Genomic DNA, 22,981 nt, shown 5'->3' on the forward strand with positions numbered 1-22,981 from the left:
TCATCCCTCTTAGATTTGTAGCTATTAGGTTGAGAAACAAACAGCCAAGATTGGCCTGATTTTTAGTGATGAATGTAAATCACGATCTCTGCCTGGAATCTCCTGGCCATTACTGATAAGAAAGCGCCCTTCTAAAGCTTCAGTGCAGTTCCTGTCCTGGGTCCCCTGCAGTTAAACAAAGCCTTAGCAGTGCCCCTGGTCCCAAGAAGAGCTCTTTCAGAAAAGCCTACGCAGCTTCATTTTTTTCAGAGCACGGGTTCTTTTACTCTCAAAGGTAGCCTTGACTTCTGTAAAGTCTTGCTCCTTATACACAAACACACCAGCCCTGGCAGGCAGGCTTAATTGCTAAGATGATGAATAGCACAAGGAAACCTGAAAGGAAGACCCATCTCATTACAATTCCTTTATCTTTACCTTGACTTCTAACACTTAGCATCTCATATGCCTATGGAATGCTAAACCTACAGAATTTGTGCCTCTGACCTAACTCCTGGTCACGACTTACTCTGAAAGGCAGAAGGCTGCATTTATTCCCAGTTGAACACAATTTAAGGGACCTTCAGTTTCTCAGTGTGCCTCAAAGCCTGAATTATTGTCATCTTCTCCTTTTGTAATCATAAGAGGGTGTACACAGTTTCACCTAGAGGCTTTTGGATCCCTCTTTGCTGTTGTTCTTCCATTTCTTAGTCACCTGGTGATAAATTTTCCCCAGTCTTTGCATGGCTATGTAATAAGAGTTCACCCTTAACATGCTGTAGTAGGCTGAAGAAGGGCTCTCCAAGACACTAGGCCCTATCAGGGAACTGAAAATATTGATTTATAAGGAGTCTTTGCAGATGAAATTCAGGATACTGACCTAGGAAAAACTGTCCTTAGGAGAGGGGAAAGGCAGACTTCATACACAGAGAGAAGAGCAGAGCAAAGACTATATACAGTGACACAAGCATCTGTCAAGGGTGCTGGCAGTCACTAGAGGCTCAGGGAAGCAAGGGGTGGATCATCCCCGAGGACCTTCCAAAGGAGCACACATCTGTCGGCACTTTATTTTGGACTGATGAAATTACTCAAAGTTGGGGCTGGTGGGATGGCTCAGCGGTTAATAGCAGGATGGCCTGCTATTCCGAAGGTCCTGAGTTCCATTCCCGGCAACCACATGGTGGCTCACAACCATCTGTAATGAGGTCTAGTGCCCTCTTCTGGCCTTCAGGCATACACGCAGAAAGGATATTGTATACTAAATAAATATTTTTTTTAAAAGAGAAATTACTCAAAGTTTTGGCATCCCAACTTGAGTGGATAAATTTCTCCTGCTTTTATGCTGAAAGTGTGGTAATTCGTCATAAAACCCAAATGACAGTGGTACAAACACAGTCCACGCATGGTCCCCTAGCCTGTAACTCCCCTACTTTGTTTCATAAGGGTATTAGCACTTTCTCAACATAACTAGACAAAACTCTAGATTTCATCTGAACACGTCTTTACATCTTACACCCAGTCCATCAGCAAAGTCTAAGCTTGATGCTCTGAAGCTTGGTATGTCCCCCTGACAGCAGAAGGCGGAGAAGGCAGGGGATAGAAGCATTAAGACGAATTGCCTGCTGGAGGCACCCTGACAGTACTAGCTATCTGGGTCAACCTGCACGTCCAGTCCTCAGGCTCTGGTTCCTACAGCTTTTCAGTTAAGCCTACAAATTACCCCAATATTCATTTGACCATATGACCCCTTTAGCCTACATTTTGTCATGGCAACTGCAATCAAACACTCTTCCCCAAAGAAGCTTATCGTATGAAGACTCAGTCACCATAGGGTTTCTTCATGTCTTCCAAATGCCCTCAAGTTGTTCCACCCGCCTGGTAGGTGAGGCCCACAGGAAGAATTTGCTTGTAAATTGCACTAAGTTCTCTGTAACCTGCAGCCAATTACAAGGACTTTCTATCCTACATGGTTAGAGCTGTGGATATATCCGAAACACCCAAGACTGGTGTGGTGAGTCTCCAAATAAGCTAGACATTTCCTCCTCGTCTTCCCCACATTCTGGTTCCCTTCTAGGACATTCTAGAATCCCTACTTCCATCTACACTAAGCTTAGGAATATGACCATGTTCTCACTTATAAGTGGCTATTGGCTGTAAAATAAAGGATAACCATGCTACAATTGATACACCCAGCGAAGGTAAGTAACAAGGAGAACCCAAGAGGGAAGTGCTTGGATCTCCCTGAGAAGGGAAAGTAGAATAGATTTCGAGGGTAGACTGGGAGCAGGTGGGGATGGGAACAGGGGGATTAGGTGGGAGCAATGGAGGGGGGAACATTGGAGAAAGGGGGCATTTTAGAATGAGCTAGTAACCCAGTATGATGGAAACTCCCAGGAATCTATGAGGGTGACCGTAGCAAAGACTCCTAGCAATAGGGAATACAGAGCTTGAACTCCTATAACTTGGTCAGACTTCCAGTGGAGGGATTATGACAGTAACCTAGCCACATAACCTTTGACCTACAGTTTGTAGTGCCTACAAGATGTGCTAGAATAAAAGTGGCACAGAAATTGTGGAGATGGCCAATCAATGACTGGTCCAATCTGAGACCCATGCCACAAAACAAGCCCATTCTTGACACTGCCAGGATCACCAGAACCCAGAGGCTGATATCCCAGAGACTTAGGATAGAAACCAACACTACTGGAGAAAAAAAGGTCAATGTAATGATGCCCAGTGATACTTTGCTATACTCCAATTATCACCAGAGAGGCTTCATCCAGCAACTGGTGAAACACATGTAAAGAACCTCAGCCAAATATTAGGCAGAACTTGGGGAATCCTGTTGAAGAGACGAAAGAAGGATTGTAGAAGGCAGAGGGCTCAAGGACACCACAAGAAGCCCTACAGAATCCACTACCCTGGGCTCTTAGGGGCTAACAGAGACTGCACTGATAACCAGGCAGGCAGCATGAGACTGACCTAGGCACGCGGCATATTTGTTGCAGCTGTAAAGTTTGATCTTGTGGAACTCCTAGTAGTGTGAGCAGGGGCTGTCTCTGACTCTTTGTTGGCTTTTGGGAGCCTACTCCTCATACTGGGTTGCCTTGTGCAGCCTATGAGGGGAGGTGCCTAGTCTTACCAGAACTCGATGTGCCATGTTTGGTTGATATCCATGGGAGGCCTGCCCTTTTCTAAATAGAAATTGAGAAGGTGCAGATGGGGGAATTACACCTCCCACAATACTTCTAATACAGCTGCGCCCACAAGAAAATCTAAATCCCTCTCAGGAACTCTCCGAGTCTTTAAATCTCATCTCCAAGCCCTTTGGAATCTAAAAATATCTTGCTTATATAATTATTATTTACTGACTACTTGCAAGAACAAAAGAAAACTTTCAAACTCAAACCTGGAAGAAGCTACAGATTCTAGACAATCACAGAACATTAATCCTTTATCCAACAGACAAATACAGGGAAGGTCTTCTATGAGCTAGTTATGGTGTTAAATGTATGGAGTCAAATAAATATATAAGTGTATCATGAAAAGTAAAATCAGAAACCCATACAACAAATACAATTAGCTGTCTGAAGATATTTCCTGTCTGTGACAATAAAATAGGCCGACAGGAGGGGGATATAATACTTGGGAGGCAGAGTGGGAGTTCTATAGAAATAGAACACAGAGGGGGAAAAGCAAGTGGATGTGGATATATTTATGAAAATAAGTCGTGTCGCTATGCTCGTCACAAAGTAAAGGCTCACCCTCCTCCTCGGGTGTGGCAGAGCTCAGCAATGCTGGCTTTCTTCCTACTCCCAATCACATCATATTGTTTGCCCCCTCTCAAAAGGAATAGGTCACCAGAGCCAGACCTCAGTTCATTTCTGTATCTATTCTCAGTGAGCGGAGCATTTTCTGCTTCACCTAACATGGTGGTAACCATCTTGTTATGTGGCCCATGAAATGGCCTTGTTGGACAGTCTACTGCCACTTCACTCAAAAATTTTCCTCATTCTATCCCAGCTTTCCCAAAGTCAAAGCTTCTAGTAGTTGGTTTTGAGTTTTTTGCTTCGTTCTTCAAATTAGAGCTATTAAAATTCCTATTAACTTTTAAAACAAATGATTCTGGTTCTAGTTCCAGTGTGTTGATTCTGGCCCAATGAGCATTTTCACCCATTCCTCTGCAGTGATTTTTCATGAGTGTGTTCAAGCTCTTTGTTCTGTGGTAACTACAAGCTACATTAGCCTGGCACGCCTTCACTTACATGTTTATCAGCTATTCGGAAAGATAATCTAAATCAGATATCTTACCATAGTTGAATGTGCTGAGGGTTTTCTTTCTGACAGTGAGGACAGAAATATGTCATCCTGCTGTTCTCCCCTAAGCGACACACAGTAATTTTGCCATGGCATTGACCACAGGTAGGGCGTTTATAAACCTTGTAGTGGTTAGAAATGGCAGATCCTGATTTACGGCACTAAGAAAGAAAATAAATAAAATTATCATGTTATGCTCAAGACTGTTGTTATGGGGGACAAAGATATATTCAGGAAATTAAGTCATCTCTGCAAATGTTAGAAATTTGTACGCAGTTCCACATAATAGTTTTTCATCAAAGTAAAAGGTATTGACAAAATTTAGTAATGTCTATCAAATAAGATTTGTATGAAATAATTGAGTCATTATGTTTTAACTTATTAGTATTCCAAACTGGTCTCAGCTTTATCCTCTTATCTAAATGATATATAAAAGTTCTATATTTTAAAATGTCTTTTATGCTTTTAAGGCTTTCTTAATTAAACATAATTACATGGTTGTAAGAAAAGGGCTAGATTAGCTTCAAATCTGATTGCTTTTAGAACAAGGAAGCTACTCACTCAGTTTCAACAGCAAAAACGTTATTTTTAGGGAATAAAATTTAACGAGAGCATTTTCTTTGTTGGCCTGATAAAGGACTTTTTTTTAACTCTAAAGATTTGCTAGAAAAGAAAATAAAAACTCAAATACTATCCTCACAGAGAATATGTTCTATTTTGGTATAAGTTTCATTTCAAAAGACATTTTGATTTTTCTGCCATAGTTTTATTCTATATACATGTGTTTCAAGTACCTACAAAGAGAATATTTTCTGTTTCTACCAGGAGTATGAAAATGTAAAAACTCAGAAACATTACTGTATATGGGCTGAAACTACACAAACAACATGTATTAATTTAGCAAGGTATGGGAATGCCCAATTTGCTGTGGGCAAAATGGACTGTTTTCTATAGTCATTTTTCTCTGGAAGAATAAATGGGCCTAGGTCACTATAAAATTGCCGTTGTTAAAGAAGGTAGCCATGTACTGTAAAGGGTTCATTAACATTTTACGTCAATTAATAAAGATCAATATAATACCTTAATCATGAGCATAGTAAAAACATGTATTAAATTGTGGTGGCAAAACAGGCTTAGTTATCATCCATTGTTTAAAAGATAAAGCATTTTTACTGAGGTCTATGTGAACATTATACAACTTACTAACACGTCAATTGAGTACTTATATCATCCTTAGAATAGTTTTTGTTGTACATACAGAAATATAATCTCAAATTACAGATTTAAAAACCCTAAATACTAAATATTATCTAAATAACCTAAACTCTGCATAATCATTGGCAAAACGTGAACAAACCCAAGTCTATTTATCAAGCATTAAGTTTGCCTAAATGCTTTGTGTTTATATGCCCAAATATAACAAGAATTCAAGTAAAATACTAGCATAACTTAGTATAAATATAACTAAATACATTCATAGTGAGGTGAGTTGAGATTGACTTCTGACCTAAAATTTTAAGGCACTAAATGCTACTCTTGCTCCCTGAATCTCTGCACTCTTACCACTAGAGGGCTACCTGTGGCCTTAACACCCTGGTAGCATCAAGAGAGAAAACTACAGGCATTAAGATGTGGTTGAAAATATTCTTTCTCACCTTATAAAAGAGAATGCTGAACTCACGGACCATCTTCACAAGGTGATGGAGCTGATCCTCTGACAACTGACACACCTTAATGGGAAAACATCATTTCATAATTTCTTCACAACTGTAACTTTAATATTCATGCGCATTCTCTTTATCACTCTCTCTTACGCACTCCAATGTTGGGGATCAAAACCAGGGTCTCTACACGTTAGACAAGCCATCTCCCATGCCCTTGGTTGGTCCTTTGCTAGAAAACATCTCCTTAGAAACCTAAGTGATTTTTCAAAGGCTCATTTTTGTCAAGACCCTATCAGTTCTAAGTGTGAAAAAGCATAGCCTAACTCAAATCATCAGTCACTGGTTTGCTTTAAATTTTAATTACCAACGATTTGGATTTTACCAAAACCAGCGGGAATGTATAGGCACAAAAATACGGACTAATGTAAAAAACAATTTACATAACAAGCTTGCTCTACTTAGTAGAAGTAGTTGATAAAGTTAGAATTTAGTTAATAGTAACAATCTGGGAAAGAGCCTTAAGTGCCAACTTCCTCCCTAGAAACAAAGGTGGGGATGGAGACCCTAATTAGTTAATCACTATTCTCAGTACGGCTCTTTCTACTCATTCTGTCTCCTCGAAAAATGAGAGTTCTGGTCTCTCCAGTTGGAGAACAAACAACAAAACCAAATCCATTCCGTGTCCTGATATCCTACTCTAGAAGTCTAACGAGTTTCCCTTCAGGCCTATCTAAGCTAAATGAACGAGGGCTGGGAATTTTGTTTCTTTTGCCCTCTTCTCCTTCATTCTTTAGTCCCTGCTACCTTAGTTTCATCTTTATCATTCAGCAAAAGTCTTTGTTACTCGCAGCTATAAATGTGAATTCATACATGTGTTGTAGAAAATATATTTAATATGCCAGATAGAAAAAAATAAACGGTAAGCCTAATTCATCTATTTATACATTCCACAAATATCTTTCTAAAGCTAGACACTGTGCTATTTCAGTATTTCAGTGGAACATCACTGCAGAGAAGACACTTGCCCTCCTCATAGGTGACATTCCAGTTGGAAGAGATACTGTTTTTTTTTTTTTGTTGTTGTTGTTGTTTAAAACAGTAAGTGTAATGAGTAAAATATGTTTGAAAGTAAAACCAGTACAAGGTATAGGGAAAATAAAATCAAAGCAAGCTAAGGACTCCTGAGGGTAGCAACTGAGACCTGTAGTTCTCACAGGAAGTCAGAGATGGCCACACCAAGAAGCTGACCCTTAAAGCCAAGACCTAAAAGATGCCTGGAGTATGTAGAGAATATGTTGCTACACCACAGATTTCTGTTTCTCGTTGGGTCCTTACGGCATTTAAAAACAAGCTCAAAACGAATTTGACAATACTTATACTTTAACAGCTGGAAGGAGACCGCTGTTAAAGAGAGCTTCGTTCTTGATGATGTTCCCGACACCAGGCAGAACTCTCTGATCTAGGACCACATCACACAGCATCCGATCTCTCTGCTTTTTCACTTCACTTTCTGCTCGTGAGAAACTGAATTTTGGCGAACACACATCCAGTTCTTCCATCGTTCTTACTCTTTGTTGGCTTTCCATTGAATTTCTATAGAACGAAGTATATAACACATTAAGCATAGGTCTGCTTTGTAAGTTTAGGGTGGGCTTATATAATCTATGGCATGTGAGTTCTTTGGATAAACAGTTGTTGGAATATATTGCTAGTTGGTTAGAGGTCACAGACACCATAAGCCTAGCAGGTTTTTCTCTAAGCTTTGGCAATATGGAAGTCCCTCAGCAACCAACAAAGCTTCCTGCTCTTTACCTGCCGTTATCTGGAGAATGTCCTTGAGCCTACAAGACAAATCTTATCTGAAAATTCTCTCCAAATCAGATGCCTGTCTCTAAACAAGATGCATGATTCATCTTTAGCCTGATCCTTGGCACAGATCCCTGCTAAAAAGGCTTGTGCTAAGGAGATCTGCTATTATAGGACCCTACTGCCACAGACTAAGCCTTGTGATAAGAGCACGCCACTTCATGCAAATTAGGGTTTGTCCCCAGGTTCCCCAATCCTATATATTATACTCTGGAACAACTTTGAACTGATTCACTGAAAATCTGTCTCCTGGAGGGCTATCTTTGTTAATGCTCATCCCTTCTGCCATCCCTTCTGCCTCATTCCCCTCTCGACCTGGTGGCCAACAGGCAAGAGGGCACCCACAAACAGTGACGACCCTAATAATAATATTTGATGCTTCCATTACAATGACATTTTTATTGATTAGAAAACACGTGTGATGTTGAAACCAAGCTACAAATACCAGCTATGCTGTTATGCAGCTAAAGTACTAAGCACCCTTCTCAGAATCTTCCTCTATTATTCTTCATCTCTGTTAGTTCTTTTCTCATCTAACCAAAAAAAAAAAAAGTGTAGGGGTGTGGCAAGTTCAGATGAGGAACAAAAAACAAAAACAACTCCTTGTCTTGGTATCTCAGTTTTAGCTTCTATTAAATAGTTAAAAATTCTTTTATTTTATTTATTTATTTTTTTACCTGAGTTCTACTGAAGAGTCAAAGAAACAGATCAAGTCACTGGTGAGCTGTACTTGGAAAGCCGGAGAAACCCCACCTCTATTTTCACACTCACGTGGGTTAATCAAGACAGAACCATTCATCCCGAAATGAATCCTGAAACAGAATCAACCCTTTTTTTGAGTAACAGAAGCATATCATGTGTCACGCTATTTACCTTTTAAAATTATAAGCAAACTAATGCCACACAGGGTAGTTACTGTTAAAGAGGAGGAAGAAGAGACGGCTACAACGCTAAAATCGCTTCCTGGAGAAACGGGAAGGCCCCAACACTTAGCCCTCGAGTCAGATAAAATATCTTTGTTCAAATAGTCTAACATCATTCCATACTTATTCAAAAGCATAAACCAAAAAAATGATTATGGCTTGTTTATATATTCTACAAAGCCACTAACATTCAGATTCCTTAGTTTAGTCACAGAGAATTAGAAGTTTGTAAAACATGATCTACAGTTTAATACATGTGTCTCTTCCCCACTGTTTGAGCTAAGCATTTTACACACACATACACAGATAGATAGATAGATAGATAGATAGATAGATAGATAGATAGATAGATAGATAGATAGATAGATAGATACCTGTGATAGACAAAGATGGAGAGAGGACGAGTTAAAACTTGGTCCATTTCTTTTCATTTTCATTTACTTTTATAGATATTGGGAAGAAGGGATTTATAAATATTTACAGTTAACTTCAAAGCTACAATGGACTGATGAAAAATTCATAACCTTTCAGATTTTGTAGAACTGATTAGCATGTCCAGTTAAAAAGAAGTGATTTTGTGAGATCTCCGATGAATATCAGAAATTATCCTCAAGATGAAATACTGTGCTCTGCCTTTCAGATCTGTTTCCTTATCGCTTTGTTGAGTTAATAAATATGGTTCTCCTGGCAGCAAACGTTACTGCTCTGTGCTTCTAATTCCAAAGCACCGCGTTACAGTATTGGACAAGGTTAACAAGTCTAACTTTTAAAATGTGGGTTTTAAACTCTGTGTGCCCTACTATCAATCATAAATGAATTTTACATGCCCCATAGTTCTTGACAGGAAAAATGTGTGCCTGTAAGTACTTCATAATTTAGCTTATGGAGGTTCAGCCTCAGTGAAAGGTGTACAACTGTCATGCCCAGAAGCCATCATATCTAAAATCTTTTCAGCTGCATGGCTCATAAAGTGGATTCTAAATCACTTTCCATAATGAAACCACATCCACATCAAAAACCTCAAAGGTTAAGACCCATGTCAAAAGCAGGAGTAGTCCCAGTAAGAACTACAAAGAAAGCAAGTGCACTTTTGTCTTGCAAACACGTTCCATTTAGGGGCAAGATGCACATAAAAGTGCTTTATCTTGTATTAATTTGCATTTATACCACTAAATAGCTAACTATTGTGATGACTGAGCTCCAATCAAAGAATAAATGCCTCTGTATTGTTACTTACCTTTTAGAAGAGGAATAAATCGCTTCATGAAAATCATTGAGGCACAGCAAGCGCCCATGTTGTTAAAGCAACCGACACTGAGGTTTTATGCTCTATCAGCTCATGGGGCCATATTACATTCAGAAAAGAGGTTTTAAGAGGAAGCCACCATTAACAAAATAGGTAAGTAGAAAAGCTAAATTTTGCAGGCAAGTTTTAAATGTCATGTGTGGAGTATTGTGATGGTTTATAATCCCTGCCTGATGGAGGAGCTGGGTGTGAAAAAGGATGCACCAGGCCAGGAGACTGAAAAGGCCTGCCTTTTAAATCGCTGAAGCATCCTAATGAAACCCTGTCTGCTTCTGGAACACTTTTCTGACATGAAGCAGAAGAACTGAGTGGTGTAGTTGAGGGAATGGAAGAAAACACTGCCTCTCTCTGCAGACAGGAAACCTCCTCTGCCCAAGCAGCATGTTTGGCCCTAGTTTACAAGATTTAAAAGCCTTAATGGGATAAGATAGGAAACCCTTTGCTGTGGGCGGGAGCCTCTAAAGTGCACTTGCTGTTAAGGAAGAGTGAGGTGGAAACAAAAGCGATCATAGTTGCCGTGAAGTGAACCAGCAAGCTAATGTTGGCACGGAATCCAGAAGAGAATATTCCTTCTCCTTCGGGAAGAGAAAGGGGCGAATCTGGGCCCCAAGAACACCCACAGAAGCCATGAGAGAGACCGCCTGCCAAGGCCAGGAGAAAGGCTGTGTACCTAAAAGCTGCCACCCTGTGGTTTGCACAAAGCCCTGTTGTGAAGAAACCTTGCCTCCATTGTTCTTAGAAGACTTCCATAGGGTAACTTCAACAGTGGTCTACGGCTAGGGAAGGGAGAGTGGGAACCTGTGGCATGAATTTCCAGGGTCGGCTGGAAATGGGGCAGAAACAAGGAGAAACCATCACCATCACATATGCAGCAATGATGAGAGCTGGATCATTTCCTTTTCTTTTTCTCAAATGTTCAAAATTAATTATTAATGTTTAAAATGTTTGCAGAAAGGGAGAGAAGTTTGCAAGACATGTAAAGACCCAGAAAACAAAACTAGAATGAAGAATGGCAGGGCCCAGTGTGGTGGCACAGACCTTTAACCCTAACATTTGGGAGGCAGATACAGGCGGATCTCTAGATTGAGGCTAGGCTGGTCTACACAGTGAGTTCCAGAACAGCCAGGGCTACACAGCGAGACTAGTCTCAAGACAACAACAACAACACAACAGCTGGAGGAAAAGAATGAAACAACTCACCTACCTTCACAAGAACAGGTAGAAGGAAGCACAGAAGTCACTCCACAGATAGGCAGGAGCAGCCAGAAAGCAGTCTTATAGGTATGGAAGCTCCGTGATGTAAGAAATCACCCCCCCCACACACACACACACACTACACACACAACCTTAGCCCACTGCCTGAGTGTACACTACGGAAACAGACCCCAAGAGACCCCCTGCGTGACTGACCCTCCATCCCTGGAAGTGACCAGAATCTAAATGGTCCCTGGTCCTGCCAGAGTGTATGGAAGTGCTGGAATGCATGAAATAAACAAACCTCATTGCGGTTGTATATAGTAGGTAGTTGTGCTATTCAATTCTGAAGTTTAAGCTCAAACCCTGGCATATTCTGGTTTTATCCCTGAGCTACAAACCAGCCATTCTTTTTTCTTTTTCTTTCTTTCTTTCTTTCTTTCTTTCTTTCTTTCTTTCTTTCTTTCCTTCCTTCCTTCCTTCCTTCTTTCTCTCTCCCTTCCTTCCTTCCTTCCTTCCTTCCTTCCTTCCTTCCTTCCTTCCTTCCTTTCTTTCTTTCTTTCTTTCTTTCTTTCTTTCTTTCTTTCTTTCTTTCTTTCTTTTTGAGACCTCACTTGTTCAGACTATCTTAGAGCTTTTGATTCCCCCTGCCTCAGCCTCCTAAGTGGCTAGGATCACAGGCAAAAGCCAGACGGTCCAGTTATGAGAGTGGTTTTGTTTCTAGAATACTGCTGATCACTTTTTAGCATCTGATAGGACCTCGTAGGCCTCCAACAGTAACCTAAAAGGTTCAGCCTCTTTGTTTGGCAGGTTCTTGTTGGGGTGCCACCTCATTAATTTCCTTGAAGTAAGCATTTGACCTCACACCTTGCAAATGGTAATAATTTATCAGTGTAGTGGAGGGGACTAGGTGGATTGATGATGTAATCTGCAGCTCGGTGTGATGAAGCCTGGCAGCCTGAAGTCACCAAGGCCCAGGACAGAAGCTGACTGTTGTAGGTATTCTGTGGGGTGGAGCCTGATGGGCAACTATCTCTAGGAGCAGGGCTAACACTGATGTCACAAAGAACCCTTTCAGAGGTAGAGCCCATTTCACAGCCTGCAGCTACTGCTTAGCCCAGACTAGCTCCGCCCCCGCCCCCCCCCAAGGGACAGGAGCTGGGAAGAGGGGAGGATTACATTTTCCCAGGTTCCCTGGGAAGTCCAAGTGGGCATAGAAGGACAGATGGGCTGAGTCAGCAAATGGCAGGGGCCTTCACTCTCTCCTGGTCTGTCCTCTAAGAACAGAACTGCCCCTTTTTCCCCATCGGCCTCAGTTTCCCTAGACTTGTGAACACAAAGTTAGGGGAGCAGAGGTGGGAGCAGGAGGATGCGGATATGCTTACTGCCTGCCCAGGTCCATCCATCTCAGTGCACCTCACGAGCAGCCCTCAGTCCTACAGGAAAAGGACCTGAAGGGAAGGTGCTTGCCCCGAGCCCTGAGATGGGTATTAAAAGGAAAGACCCCTCCTTACTAGATGGACTCTCAGAGCACGCTGGACTTGCCTCATGTTGTTCTTCCAGCAGATCTGTAAGAGCTGAAGTTCTGAAGTTATTAAAGCAGTAAAAAGCAACCACAACCCACCAAATCCAATAAAACTTAACTACTTACTAGATTCACTCAGTTCCATACTCTAAAGACTCAACAGAAAAGTCATTTCCATTTGTAAGCTTAAATATTTATGTAAGGCTCTTCTAGAAATGATATCTATGATTCTATACATATGTGTATATTCATATATATATAACATAATACAATGAATATTGATATGGGATTCCCCTTTGTATGCTATGAATACATTTTATTATCATTGGTTAATGAAAAAGCTTCTTTGGCCTGTGGCAGGGCAGAATAGAGCTAGGTGGGAAAACTAAACTGAATGCTGGGAGAAAGAAGGCTGAGTCAGAGACACCATGTAGCCACTGCAAGAGATGAATGCCAGAACCTTACCAGCTTGTGGTAAAATACAAAATAATAGAAATGGAGTAATTTAAGATGCAAGAGCTAGCTAGGAATATGCCTAAGCTATTGGCCATGTAGTGTTGTAATTAATACTGTTTCTGTGTGATAATTTTGGGTCTGGGCACCTGGGAACAAACAAGGAGCCTCCGTCTACAGAATATATATACAGAATAATATATATACTTATACATGTTTATGAGATACACAAAAATTAAAAGATTGAATATCAACTATGATATAGATGTCAAAAAGTAATTTTAATTAAAAATAATTAAAACACTAATAGTTATTTTGTTATATAATTGCTCTTTGACATATTAAATTAAGACACCTGAAAAAATAAGAAATTTTAAGATATTTAACTAAAAAATAAGGAGTCTCTCCTCAATGAGCAGATCAAGAAACTGCACTTGTAAATGAATGTAAACATTGAGTAATAGAAATAAAACAAAGGGGAAAGGCAAAGATTTAGACATACTTTAAGACAAAAAAATTATTTACTGCTATATTTTCTCTGTTTACTCTTCTTTCTCCCTGCAGATTCAAATTCTTACCAGCTATTTATCCCATATCTGAGACAGACAGACCTTTCAACATTACGTGTCTGTTGCTGTTGGATTCTCAGAGCTTTTGTTCATTTGTTTCTTTCAAGTCTTTATCATCCCTTCATTTTCAATACATATTTTTAGTGACTTTAGAATTCTCAGTTGAGAAGTTTATTGTTCTGGCAATTTGGAGGCCTCCCTGCTGTCTTCTGTCTTGCAGAGTTTGTGATGAAAAGCCCAGTGTATTTTTCAACTTTGTTTCTTCATATGTCTCCTTTAATCTAGTTGTTTCCAGGATTTCGCTTCATTCTTGGCTTTTAGCACAATGAGTAGTTATGTGTGAGGGATATTTGTTTTTATTTGAGGTTCTTTGAGCTTTCTGCTACATAAGGTTTGCCAAGGAAAATTCCTATATAACTCTATTAAAATGTCTCTTTGTTCATTGGGTTGCAGTTACAAGTAGTTGTTTTAGAACCTCTGATTTATCCTAAATCCTCATTCACTTTGTGAAACACTTCTGTCTTTGCTAATTTTTGTGTTGTTGTGCTGAGACACCCTAACAAGGAAATAAGAGTTGGTTTTGACTCAAACATCAAAGGTATATACATATATATTCCTATCATGGCAGTATATACCCCTATCACGGCAGTATACACCCCATCAAATAGCACTATATACACCTATCATAGCAGTATATATACCTATCAAGGCAGTATACAGCCCTATCAAAGCAGTATACTCCCCTATCAAGGCAGTATACACCCCTATCAAGGCAGTATTTACCTCTATCAAGACAGTATATACCCCTATCAAGGCAGTATATGCCCCTATCAAGGCAGTATATATCCTTATGGAGGCAATGTAAATCCCTATAGAGGCTGTCTGGGCTTGAAAACTCTGGTTACAAGTTTCTCTGCCATAAAGAAGAAGAAAGCCATTTGTGTTCTCCTCAGCTATATTCCACCACCCCCCTTTTTATGCAGCCCAATACCCTGGCTGTTTTGAGACCCCCCTTTTTTTGCAGCCCAATACCCTGGCTGTTTTTGGGTTGAGTTTTCATAGTTCAAACAACTTTATTAAGATACTCCTTTACAGGCATGGCTAGAGGCTAATCTAATCTAGATAATTCTTCACAGCTATGCCCAGATTATCTTCTAGATGATTCTAGATCGGGTCAAGTTGACAGTCACTATTAAGTATCACATTAGTTGTTACATTCTTTCAAGTCATTTGCTTTACTTTATCTTTTCTCCAAACACAATATGCAAGTTAGCGCATCAGAACAAACCTACATAAAAATCAGAAAGGACAGAGATATTAACAGTTCTTAATTGTTGTAAGACAGTATTACCATAAGGTCACAAATAACCAGTAAAGTATATAAGAACATACAACTTTAGGACAACATCTTGCATAAAAACAAACACATTCTCAGTAAAAGACTTATCTAGACAGATGCAGAAAGGATAACCCATCATAACAAAGTAGAGAGTATGGTAAGAATACAAGAATCACTCAAAATTAAATCTAAATAATTCAATATGTATATGAACTGCAAGAGATAAGTTATGACAAGGAAGTTGAGCTAATATCACATATAGAAATTTAATACAGAGCTACCATATTATAGAGGAGACAATACTCAAACTATACATCATATGATACCAAATAAAACCACCAGTACCAGGAATGGATTACATCTTTTTGAGTCACTGGGAAAATGGTCCCATAGACTCCTCGCCCACAACCATAACTGTTTTATCACCAGACTTGACAGTAAGACCCTGTTGCTATACTCCTTAAGGCATAGAACATGGACAGAACCAGCTGGTAGTCAACTGGAGGCTTCATCCTTATTGGCTAGAGATCTTAGTACGGGAAGATTTAATGTACATTACTGGAGAAGAAAAGTAATCATGAATCTCACCCAGCTATGTGCCTTGTGAGCTACAAAAACAATCAGCGCAATAGATACGTTCTCTGGTGCAATAGTGGCAGAAATATTATGGGAGCAAACAGACACTTTTTCAAAAACATATTTAAGTCCCACTCTATGAGACAGAACCCATACCTGACATTGTTAAAGAAGCCAAGAACCTGAGTAAATAGGTCATGGGACCTAGAGGAAACCTACTAACTACTATTTTGCTCAATGAACATAGCAATAAAATGCCTCCTGATGACATATTGTTATACCCATATATGAGTGTGTCATTCAATCCTAATCATCTTCTTGTAGATGGTTATTAATACAGAGACCCACAATTAGACAACAGCAAAAATTAAGAGACTTTAGAGCCCTATAAAGGATGCCTTCATCACACCTTGGCTCAGAGACCTATATGAAGGCATGGCGGGGTCAGGAGGCGGGGAGCAGAAAGAAAGACTGTAAGAACCAGAAGTGGTGGATGACTTTCGTGTTTTCCATACACAACAGGGCAGGTGCACATATGAACTCACAGAGACTGTGAGAGCACGCAGAAGACCTGCACATGCTCAAAGCAGACAAAATTCCAGCATAAAGAGGAGAAAGTCGTACCCCTAGCCAAGAAGCTATTCACAGTCGATAGTTTCTGGGAGAGTTCTTCAATGAGATATCACTGGACATACCAACTTCAGGGCAGGCCCCATGAGCAGGAGTGGATAGCACAAATCAAATTCCATTTTTGTTTGTTTAAAGAGAAAAAGAATATAAAGTTTGCTGGGTAGAGAGGATGGGAGTATCTGGAGGGAATTAGGGGAAGAGAATACAATAAAAATATATTGAAATTCTTGAAGAGCAAATAAAGACATTAAAAAACAAATAAAGCAAGATAACTCATTTATCATATTTAAACTTACTTAAAAAAATCTGTGTTATTAATTAAAATGGATGCCTGGATCCATTAAAGAACATGGTGATCTCAGAAATACAGATGAGGTCAACTATTTCTCAATAACTTTGCAAAGGAATTTACTAGAAAAAAGGTTATTGCCACAATAAAACTGTCAGGATAATTGGATAAAAACAGAGGAAAAATATTATAAATAACCTCAAATGCTCATATGGACACACTCCATAGTCACATACATGTGTTGCAAACACACACATGCATACACACTTACAAAGAAGTATAATCCAAGGGCTGGAGAGATGGCTCAGCTTTTAAGAGGACCTGGGTTCAGCTCCCAGCATATGGTAAGTCACAGTCATATATAACTTCCATCCCAGGGAATGTGAATGTCCTCTACTGTCCCCACAGGGCATTCATGCACATGGAAAGCATACATGCATGCAGGAAGAACACCCATATTGTGTGAACATGAGTATTTATGATTCTGACATATATGGTTTAATTTAGAATTCTTATCATACTTAAATTTTATCCTTCATGTTTAGTGATGGAATACAAAAAATTATCTGAAGATGTAACTCTTTTATAACTAGTTTAAAGATCCCACAAAGACAGATTAGTAAACTAGGAAGAATGGCTACATTATCTAATGTATATCAATGGAAGGTTCATAGCACTTAAACTACAAAACTTATTATGAAAGTCCAATGTCAAAAATCTATCAAATATTATAAATACACTTTCTAGTCTCTGAATAGGTTTACAAATCACAGTTAGTAAGAGTCATATAAATCAGAACATAGAAAGAGCCAAGTGCTTAGAAATGGAAAAGTTGCATCCATTTTGATGGTTAAAGTTAGTCTGTATAATACTGTTTAGTATTCCACAGTACGATTAAGATCCCTTGGATAAAGCATTTACTAACAGAAATATCCCCCTCTCTAATTTGAATTTTTCTGAAGTGGAGCTCTTTACACAGCTAGCTCTGTTAGACTGGACCGTAGAATTATTCTCTTATAGTATATTCTACTTTTATAAACAAATGAATCCCTGAAGATTCATAATTTCCCTATGAATGAACATGCATTCTGACTAAAATTCAAAGGGAATTTTGACTATGCCAACATTGGTGTTTGGAGAACTGAAGGAAATCTTCTAAGCATGTTTCCTGCTGTATACTCTCTGAGACATAGACAAAGCACTGTGGTTAGAAAGGTGTTGTATAGAGAGCAGGTCCTTTGTTCATTCCAGCCGCCCGGTTAGCTTACACCCGAAATAACCCACAAAAATCGTATTAATTAAATTACTGCTTGGCCCGTTATCTCTAGCCTGTTATTGGCTAAGTCTCACATCTTGATTTAACCCATTTTGAATAATCCGTATGTCACCACAAGGTCATGGTTTACCGGGACAGATTCAGCATGTCTGACCTGGCGTCTCCCTGGCGGCTTTCTCACTCTGCTTTCCTCTTCCCAGAATTCAGTTCTGTCTTCTCTACCTACCTAAGTTCTGCCCTATCAGGCCAAGCAGTTTGTTTATTAATTAACCAATAAAAGCAACACACAAACAGAAGGACCTCCTACACCAGAAAGGAAGTCAAAACTGAAGACTACATTTCTATCTATGGTGCACAGGGCTGCCGTTCCACACGAGTGCGGTCTCTCTTTGTTGGAGTCATTTATTCCTTAAGAAGCATAGGTTAGGAGTGCATTTAAAAAAAATTAAAGTCATATTGTAATATCGGATGCAGTTGATTTTTGATTGCTAAGTTCAGATTCCAACATCTACCAGTAGGCTTGAATTGTTACATAGAACAGTCATGAGGGCCACAGGAAATTCAATGTCAGCAAGCCAGTGAATTTTTCTTCCCACCCATATATTGAGAGAGGTACTCTCCCGGGATGCTACTTATTCATGTAGCTTGAAGATGTGAGTGCCCTTGTTTAGAACTTCATGGAACACTCCCTGACAGCTCTTCACCGAGAAATGATTCCCTCCTTATCAGTCTGGTGGGGAACATCTGATAAAAAGCCTCCCTTTCATCCCACTAAAATAAATCTCCACCTAAAACCAAGAATCAATAACATATCAATGTTTTCGACTATCATCCGTGGATCCCCTTGCGTATGGCCCTGTCCAGAGCTGAGTGTTTTCCGTCACATCAATCTACTGAAGTAATAATGGAACTGGCAATATATCATTACTGATGAACCAGCACACATATGCTGATGTTATCAATTCCAGACTAAGGAAAGGCATGACGTGACAATGTTGCCCAAGGACAGAAGCTGCTGACAACTAAGAGAACACCTCACAGGGGAAGCAATTACAGAAACCTGAAGTACTCCAACTATGCAGTAGATGAGACGCAATAAATAACAATCAGAGAGCCATGTCTCTCGGCCTCCCTGATGTTATTCACCTTCTGTTAGAAGCATAAGATCCAGGAACAGTTCTTTTGCTTTTCAGCTTTTCAGGTGGTAACTAATCAATGTCTAAACACCGAGAGAGAGAGAGAGAGAGAGAGAGAGAGAGAGAGAGAGAGAGAGTTCCAGGAAACAAATCCATAGTCACAGTTTGTCAAACCTGAGGCTGACCTCTAAAGCCTCACTACGATATGACAGACTTGCCAACTCACAAGCCTGTCTCATTTACCTGCAAGCCACATAGGTGGTCATGAGAATCTAATTGTCAGCAAGTCTATCAAGGCCTTCTTTGCTAATATACTATCCATACATTCCCACAAGAACTTCAGTCTGTCTGTGGGAAAGTTTATGAATTCTTTCAGTTCCCAAATTTCCTTCAGAGCTTAGGAGAAAGAAAGAAGACAGGAAAAAAAAAATCGAGCAATGCACTTAAACCAAACTAAAGTCTTTCACAAATACAAAGTAACCTATGTCACCAAACATAACTAACATGTGCTGAAAATCAAAACAGGGGCGTGGCTCTAGTGTACTAGAGAAGCCCACCTAGCCTAAGAAAAGACAAATTGCTAAATTCCAAGTAATGATGACATCACAACACATTCTTCTTGCGCTTCTCTCTTTCCACGATAGAATCCCGGCCCCTCATATTGGAGTTCTCTTAAATCTGAACCACTTTCTACAGGACTAAGTGTAAAACCTGGCAAGCTGCAAGCAAGGGTTTCCCCATACATTCACACACAGAGCATCATAATGTATCGTACAGGTTTGTCTTACCGTAAGGCTATTGGGCCAAAGTACATAAACAGCTCCTTCCCCAAGGTTTCCACACCACTGTAAACATGTCCATTAAACAGTCTCAAGAATTTCCAGCCAGAATCCTGAGTATTCATTGTGGCAGCCTAGTAGAAAATACGTACATATGTAACACACACACAAGCAAACTCTAAATACAATTATAACGCAATTCTGAAATCCACTCCTATTATCCCATGACCAGGTTCATTCCTAAAAGAAAAGCAACCTCTGTGAAGCCAAATAATGGAATCAACTATACACTTGTATTTTGTCCAATTACTATGCAGTGACTCGAAAGACAACAGCCAATTTTTTAATTGAAAAATAAGTCAGTGTAAACAATTAAGATGACCTTTTCCCAAGACCATAGTGTGTACGTGTGGGTTTGTGTGTGTGCGCGTGTGCACGCACATGAAATTACAGCAAAGTTATGAGAATGTTGTAGAACTAACAAAGTTTTTTTTTTTTTTTTTTGCTTTCAAAACTACATACAATCAAGATCCTTGAAGGGGTGGGTATTCCAATTGGGCTGCTAAAAGTAATGAATGAAATATGAAAATGTAGATTTTTAACTGTACTGGTGAAATTTTAAGAAAATATAGTTAAGTCAAAAATCCACACCAAAAATCTAAACAAAGATCCACGTGGAGAGAAGCAGCAAAGCTCTGAGATAGCCTGTAGCATAAAGACCCTTACGAGAGCTAAGGAATGAGACTTCCTCTTCCCATGGTCTGTGGATGTTACAAATTAAAGCCTGACATCCAGAGTGGGAAATCTAATACATGATACACTCCACCATATGTCAACCATAATGTCAACCCAAAGAAAAGGAAATTCACTTTCCCATCAGCCTTCCAAAACCAAACAATTTAGTTAGGATTACAATTCATGTAATTGTGAACATAAACTAATGCAACGCATAAACACGTAAAAATAGGTTCTTTCGTGGAGGAAGATAAGGAGTGGGATTTAGTTTGGATATTGGTAAGATTTGTTTTCTTAAGCTCAGCAGTATGTATACTAGTGTTCCTCCTACCATACTTTATCGTCTAGGTATGTTTCATAGGCATCATTTAATGAACACACAAAATTTAATAAAACTATTAAACATATACTCATAACTCAGTCCAATTCTAGAGGAACCTATGCTTTTCTCTGGTCTCTACAGCGTTAGGCATAGATGTCGTGCACATACATAATGCAAGTAAGACACTCATACATATAAAATAAAAATAAATGCATCTTTACATAAGATAAAATAGGCACAAATGATAACCACATATTTTTAAAGGATTTTAAAAATTACTTTCAGTGTGTTTTAATGCGTGTGCAGAGGTGCAGGTTAAGGACAGACGAAGTTGTTGATCCCTTAGAGCTAGAATTACACGCATTTATGAGGCACGCAGTGTAGATACTGGGAGCCAGAAAGAGCAGCAAGGTCTCTGTAAGAGCAGCAAGTGCTCTTTGCTGTGAGGACTTCTCTTTAGCTCCAATCCATACACAACAATTTTTACAATTCTATTTATGTTCATCTATGTGAGTTAGACTCGTGTGTTCCAGAGTTGCATACATACATACCCACTGGGGTTAGAAGAGGGCCTTGGGTCTCCCTCTCCTCACTCTGTCTTTTACCATATGGGATCCTGTTTTCTCAGGGAGGCAGAAATCTAGCAAACCCCAGTGACTGTCCTGTCTTTAAACCCTCACGGCTGAATTTCAGGCACTTGGTGGGATGCTCAGTTTGTGAGGTGAGCGCTAAGGTCTGGTCCTCATGATTCTGCACCAAATGCTCTAAACAGCTGAAGTATTAGTTACAGGCTCAGAACAACTGATAAACACATACAAATAATGGCTAAAATTATAAAAAGCCTTCTAGTTCTGAAAAAAAAAAAAACAGGAAAAACCTGGGAGATTCTGGCATCAGAATTACCAGTCCAGATGTTACCACGTCCTTAGAACTTCGGCTTCTGAAATCTCTTCTCTTCCACAAATGAACTCAAAGACCTCTGTATGATTAACAAATTCTAACAAGGCAGGCTAGAGTACTCAGTGAAAGGAAAACACGCATTCCAATCTGCTTTGTTTTTGTAAATGAATATGTGACTGCCCTGGATTGACTGACAGCAAGAGTCTTGCTTTTCTGTCTCCGGCAGTCTCTAAGCCACTTATACACACTTCAAGCCAAGGATAGACTGCAACAGCAGATTTCAAGGTAGGTTTCCATGGCAACCAATTATTATGTACAATGGCCTTTAAACTAGCCAGGACACTTTTAAGATGATGGAATACAGAGCAGACATAGATCTTTTATGAGTAACTTTTGTCTAAGTAAGGGTAGGTCACACTTTGGGGATCCGAGATTTAAAAGTCTTACTGTCATTTTAAATTTTCACTTACACATTAATGCCTCAGAACCTTATTTCTTCGCCATTCTGATGACAACTGTCTTTTCTTCTGCCCTGTAAATTCTTCATTCATATCTGGTTTTAACCATACATACTCTCTGAAATGTTCTACTCGGGCTTCCAGCAGAGAGCCAGTGATCAATTGTATCCCGTTTAATACCACACACGCATGAATGCACACACGCTTGGGCCTACCATGTTTCCCAGGTTCTTGGTTCAAAGGGAAATAGCTCATTTGGCCCGATGTTTTTACAAGTTAAAGAACAAACTAACATCTACCCAACATCCAGTCAATGACATATGCTTTTGTCAGCTGCCACATTGATGTTTTTCCCCTTAGAGTCCTACACCACGTCCCTTCCCTACATGAGAGCTCATATATTTAGATGGTTCTTTCTACCCATTTATTCCCTGCCCAGATGTTTTTCTTCCTTTCCTTCACCCAGTTCTGACTTCACCATGCTTTATAACGGCTCTTGGCAAGGACTCGGAGGCTGTCACAATACGCATAAAGTAGTAAATGAGTTTTAATTGTCTCATGTGAAGCTTCCTCAAATTGCTAAATTAACAGCTTTGACAAGAACTTACATCACTTACGTAAAAACTGTAGATGCCAACCGCTATGACAGTTCATGCTATTCTCTTCGCTTTGTCTCCAGCTGACATCTAAAGTGGCACATGACATCTAGAAAGACAACTCTTTCCATTACACATGGCTGATGTGGGAC

At 39.6% G+C, this 22,981-nt stretch overlaps 1 protein-coding gene across 2 annotated transcripts in view; it reads right to left on the minus strand.

The window, feature by feature from the left end:
• Neil3 (nei like DNA glycosylase 3) overlaps nucleotides 1–22,981 on the minus strand; it is a 44,439-nt gene that overhangs the window by 11,708 nt on the left and 9,750 nt on the right. For both annotated transcript variants that reach the window (XM_075984551.1, XM_075984552.1), the window contains exons 2-6: nucleotides 19,828–19,952; nucleotides 8,501–8,635; nucleotides 7,337–7,550; nucleotides 5,949–6,023; nucleotides 4,288–4,454 (exon numbers count right to left, since the gene is read on the minus strand). In XM_075984551.1, coding sequence (XP_075840666.1) covers nucleotides 4,288–4,454; nucleotides 5,949–6,023; nucleotides 7,337–7,550; nucleotides 8,501–8,635; nucleotides 19,828–19,952 — 716 coding nt within the window. The remainder of the gene's footprint in view (nucleotides 1–4,287; nucleotides 4,455–5,948; nucleotides 6,024–7,336; nucleotides 7,551–8,500; nucleotides 8,636–19,827; nucleotides 19,953–22,981) is intronic.

The sequence above is a fragment of the Microtus pennsylvanicus genome, chromosome 9 (assembly GCF_037038515.1).
Source record: "Microtus pennsylvanicus isolate mMicPen1 chromosome 9, mMicPen1.hap1, whole genome shotgun sequence".
Lineage (NCBI taxonomy): Eukaryota > Metazoa > Chordata > Mammalia > Rodentia > Cricetidae > Microtus > Microtus pennsylvanicus.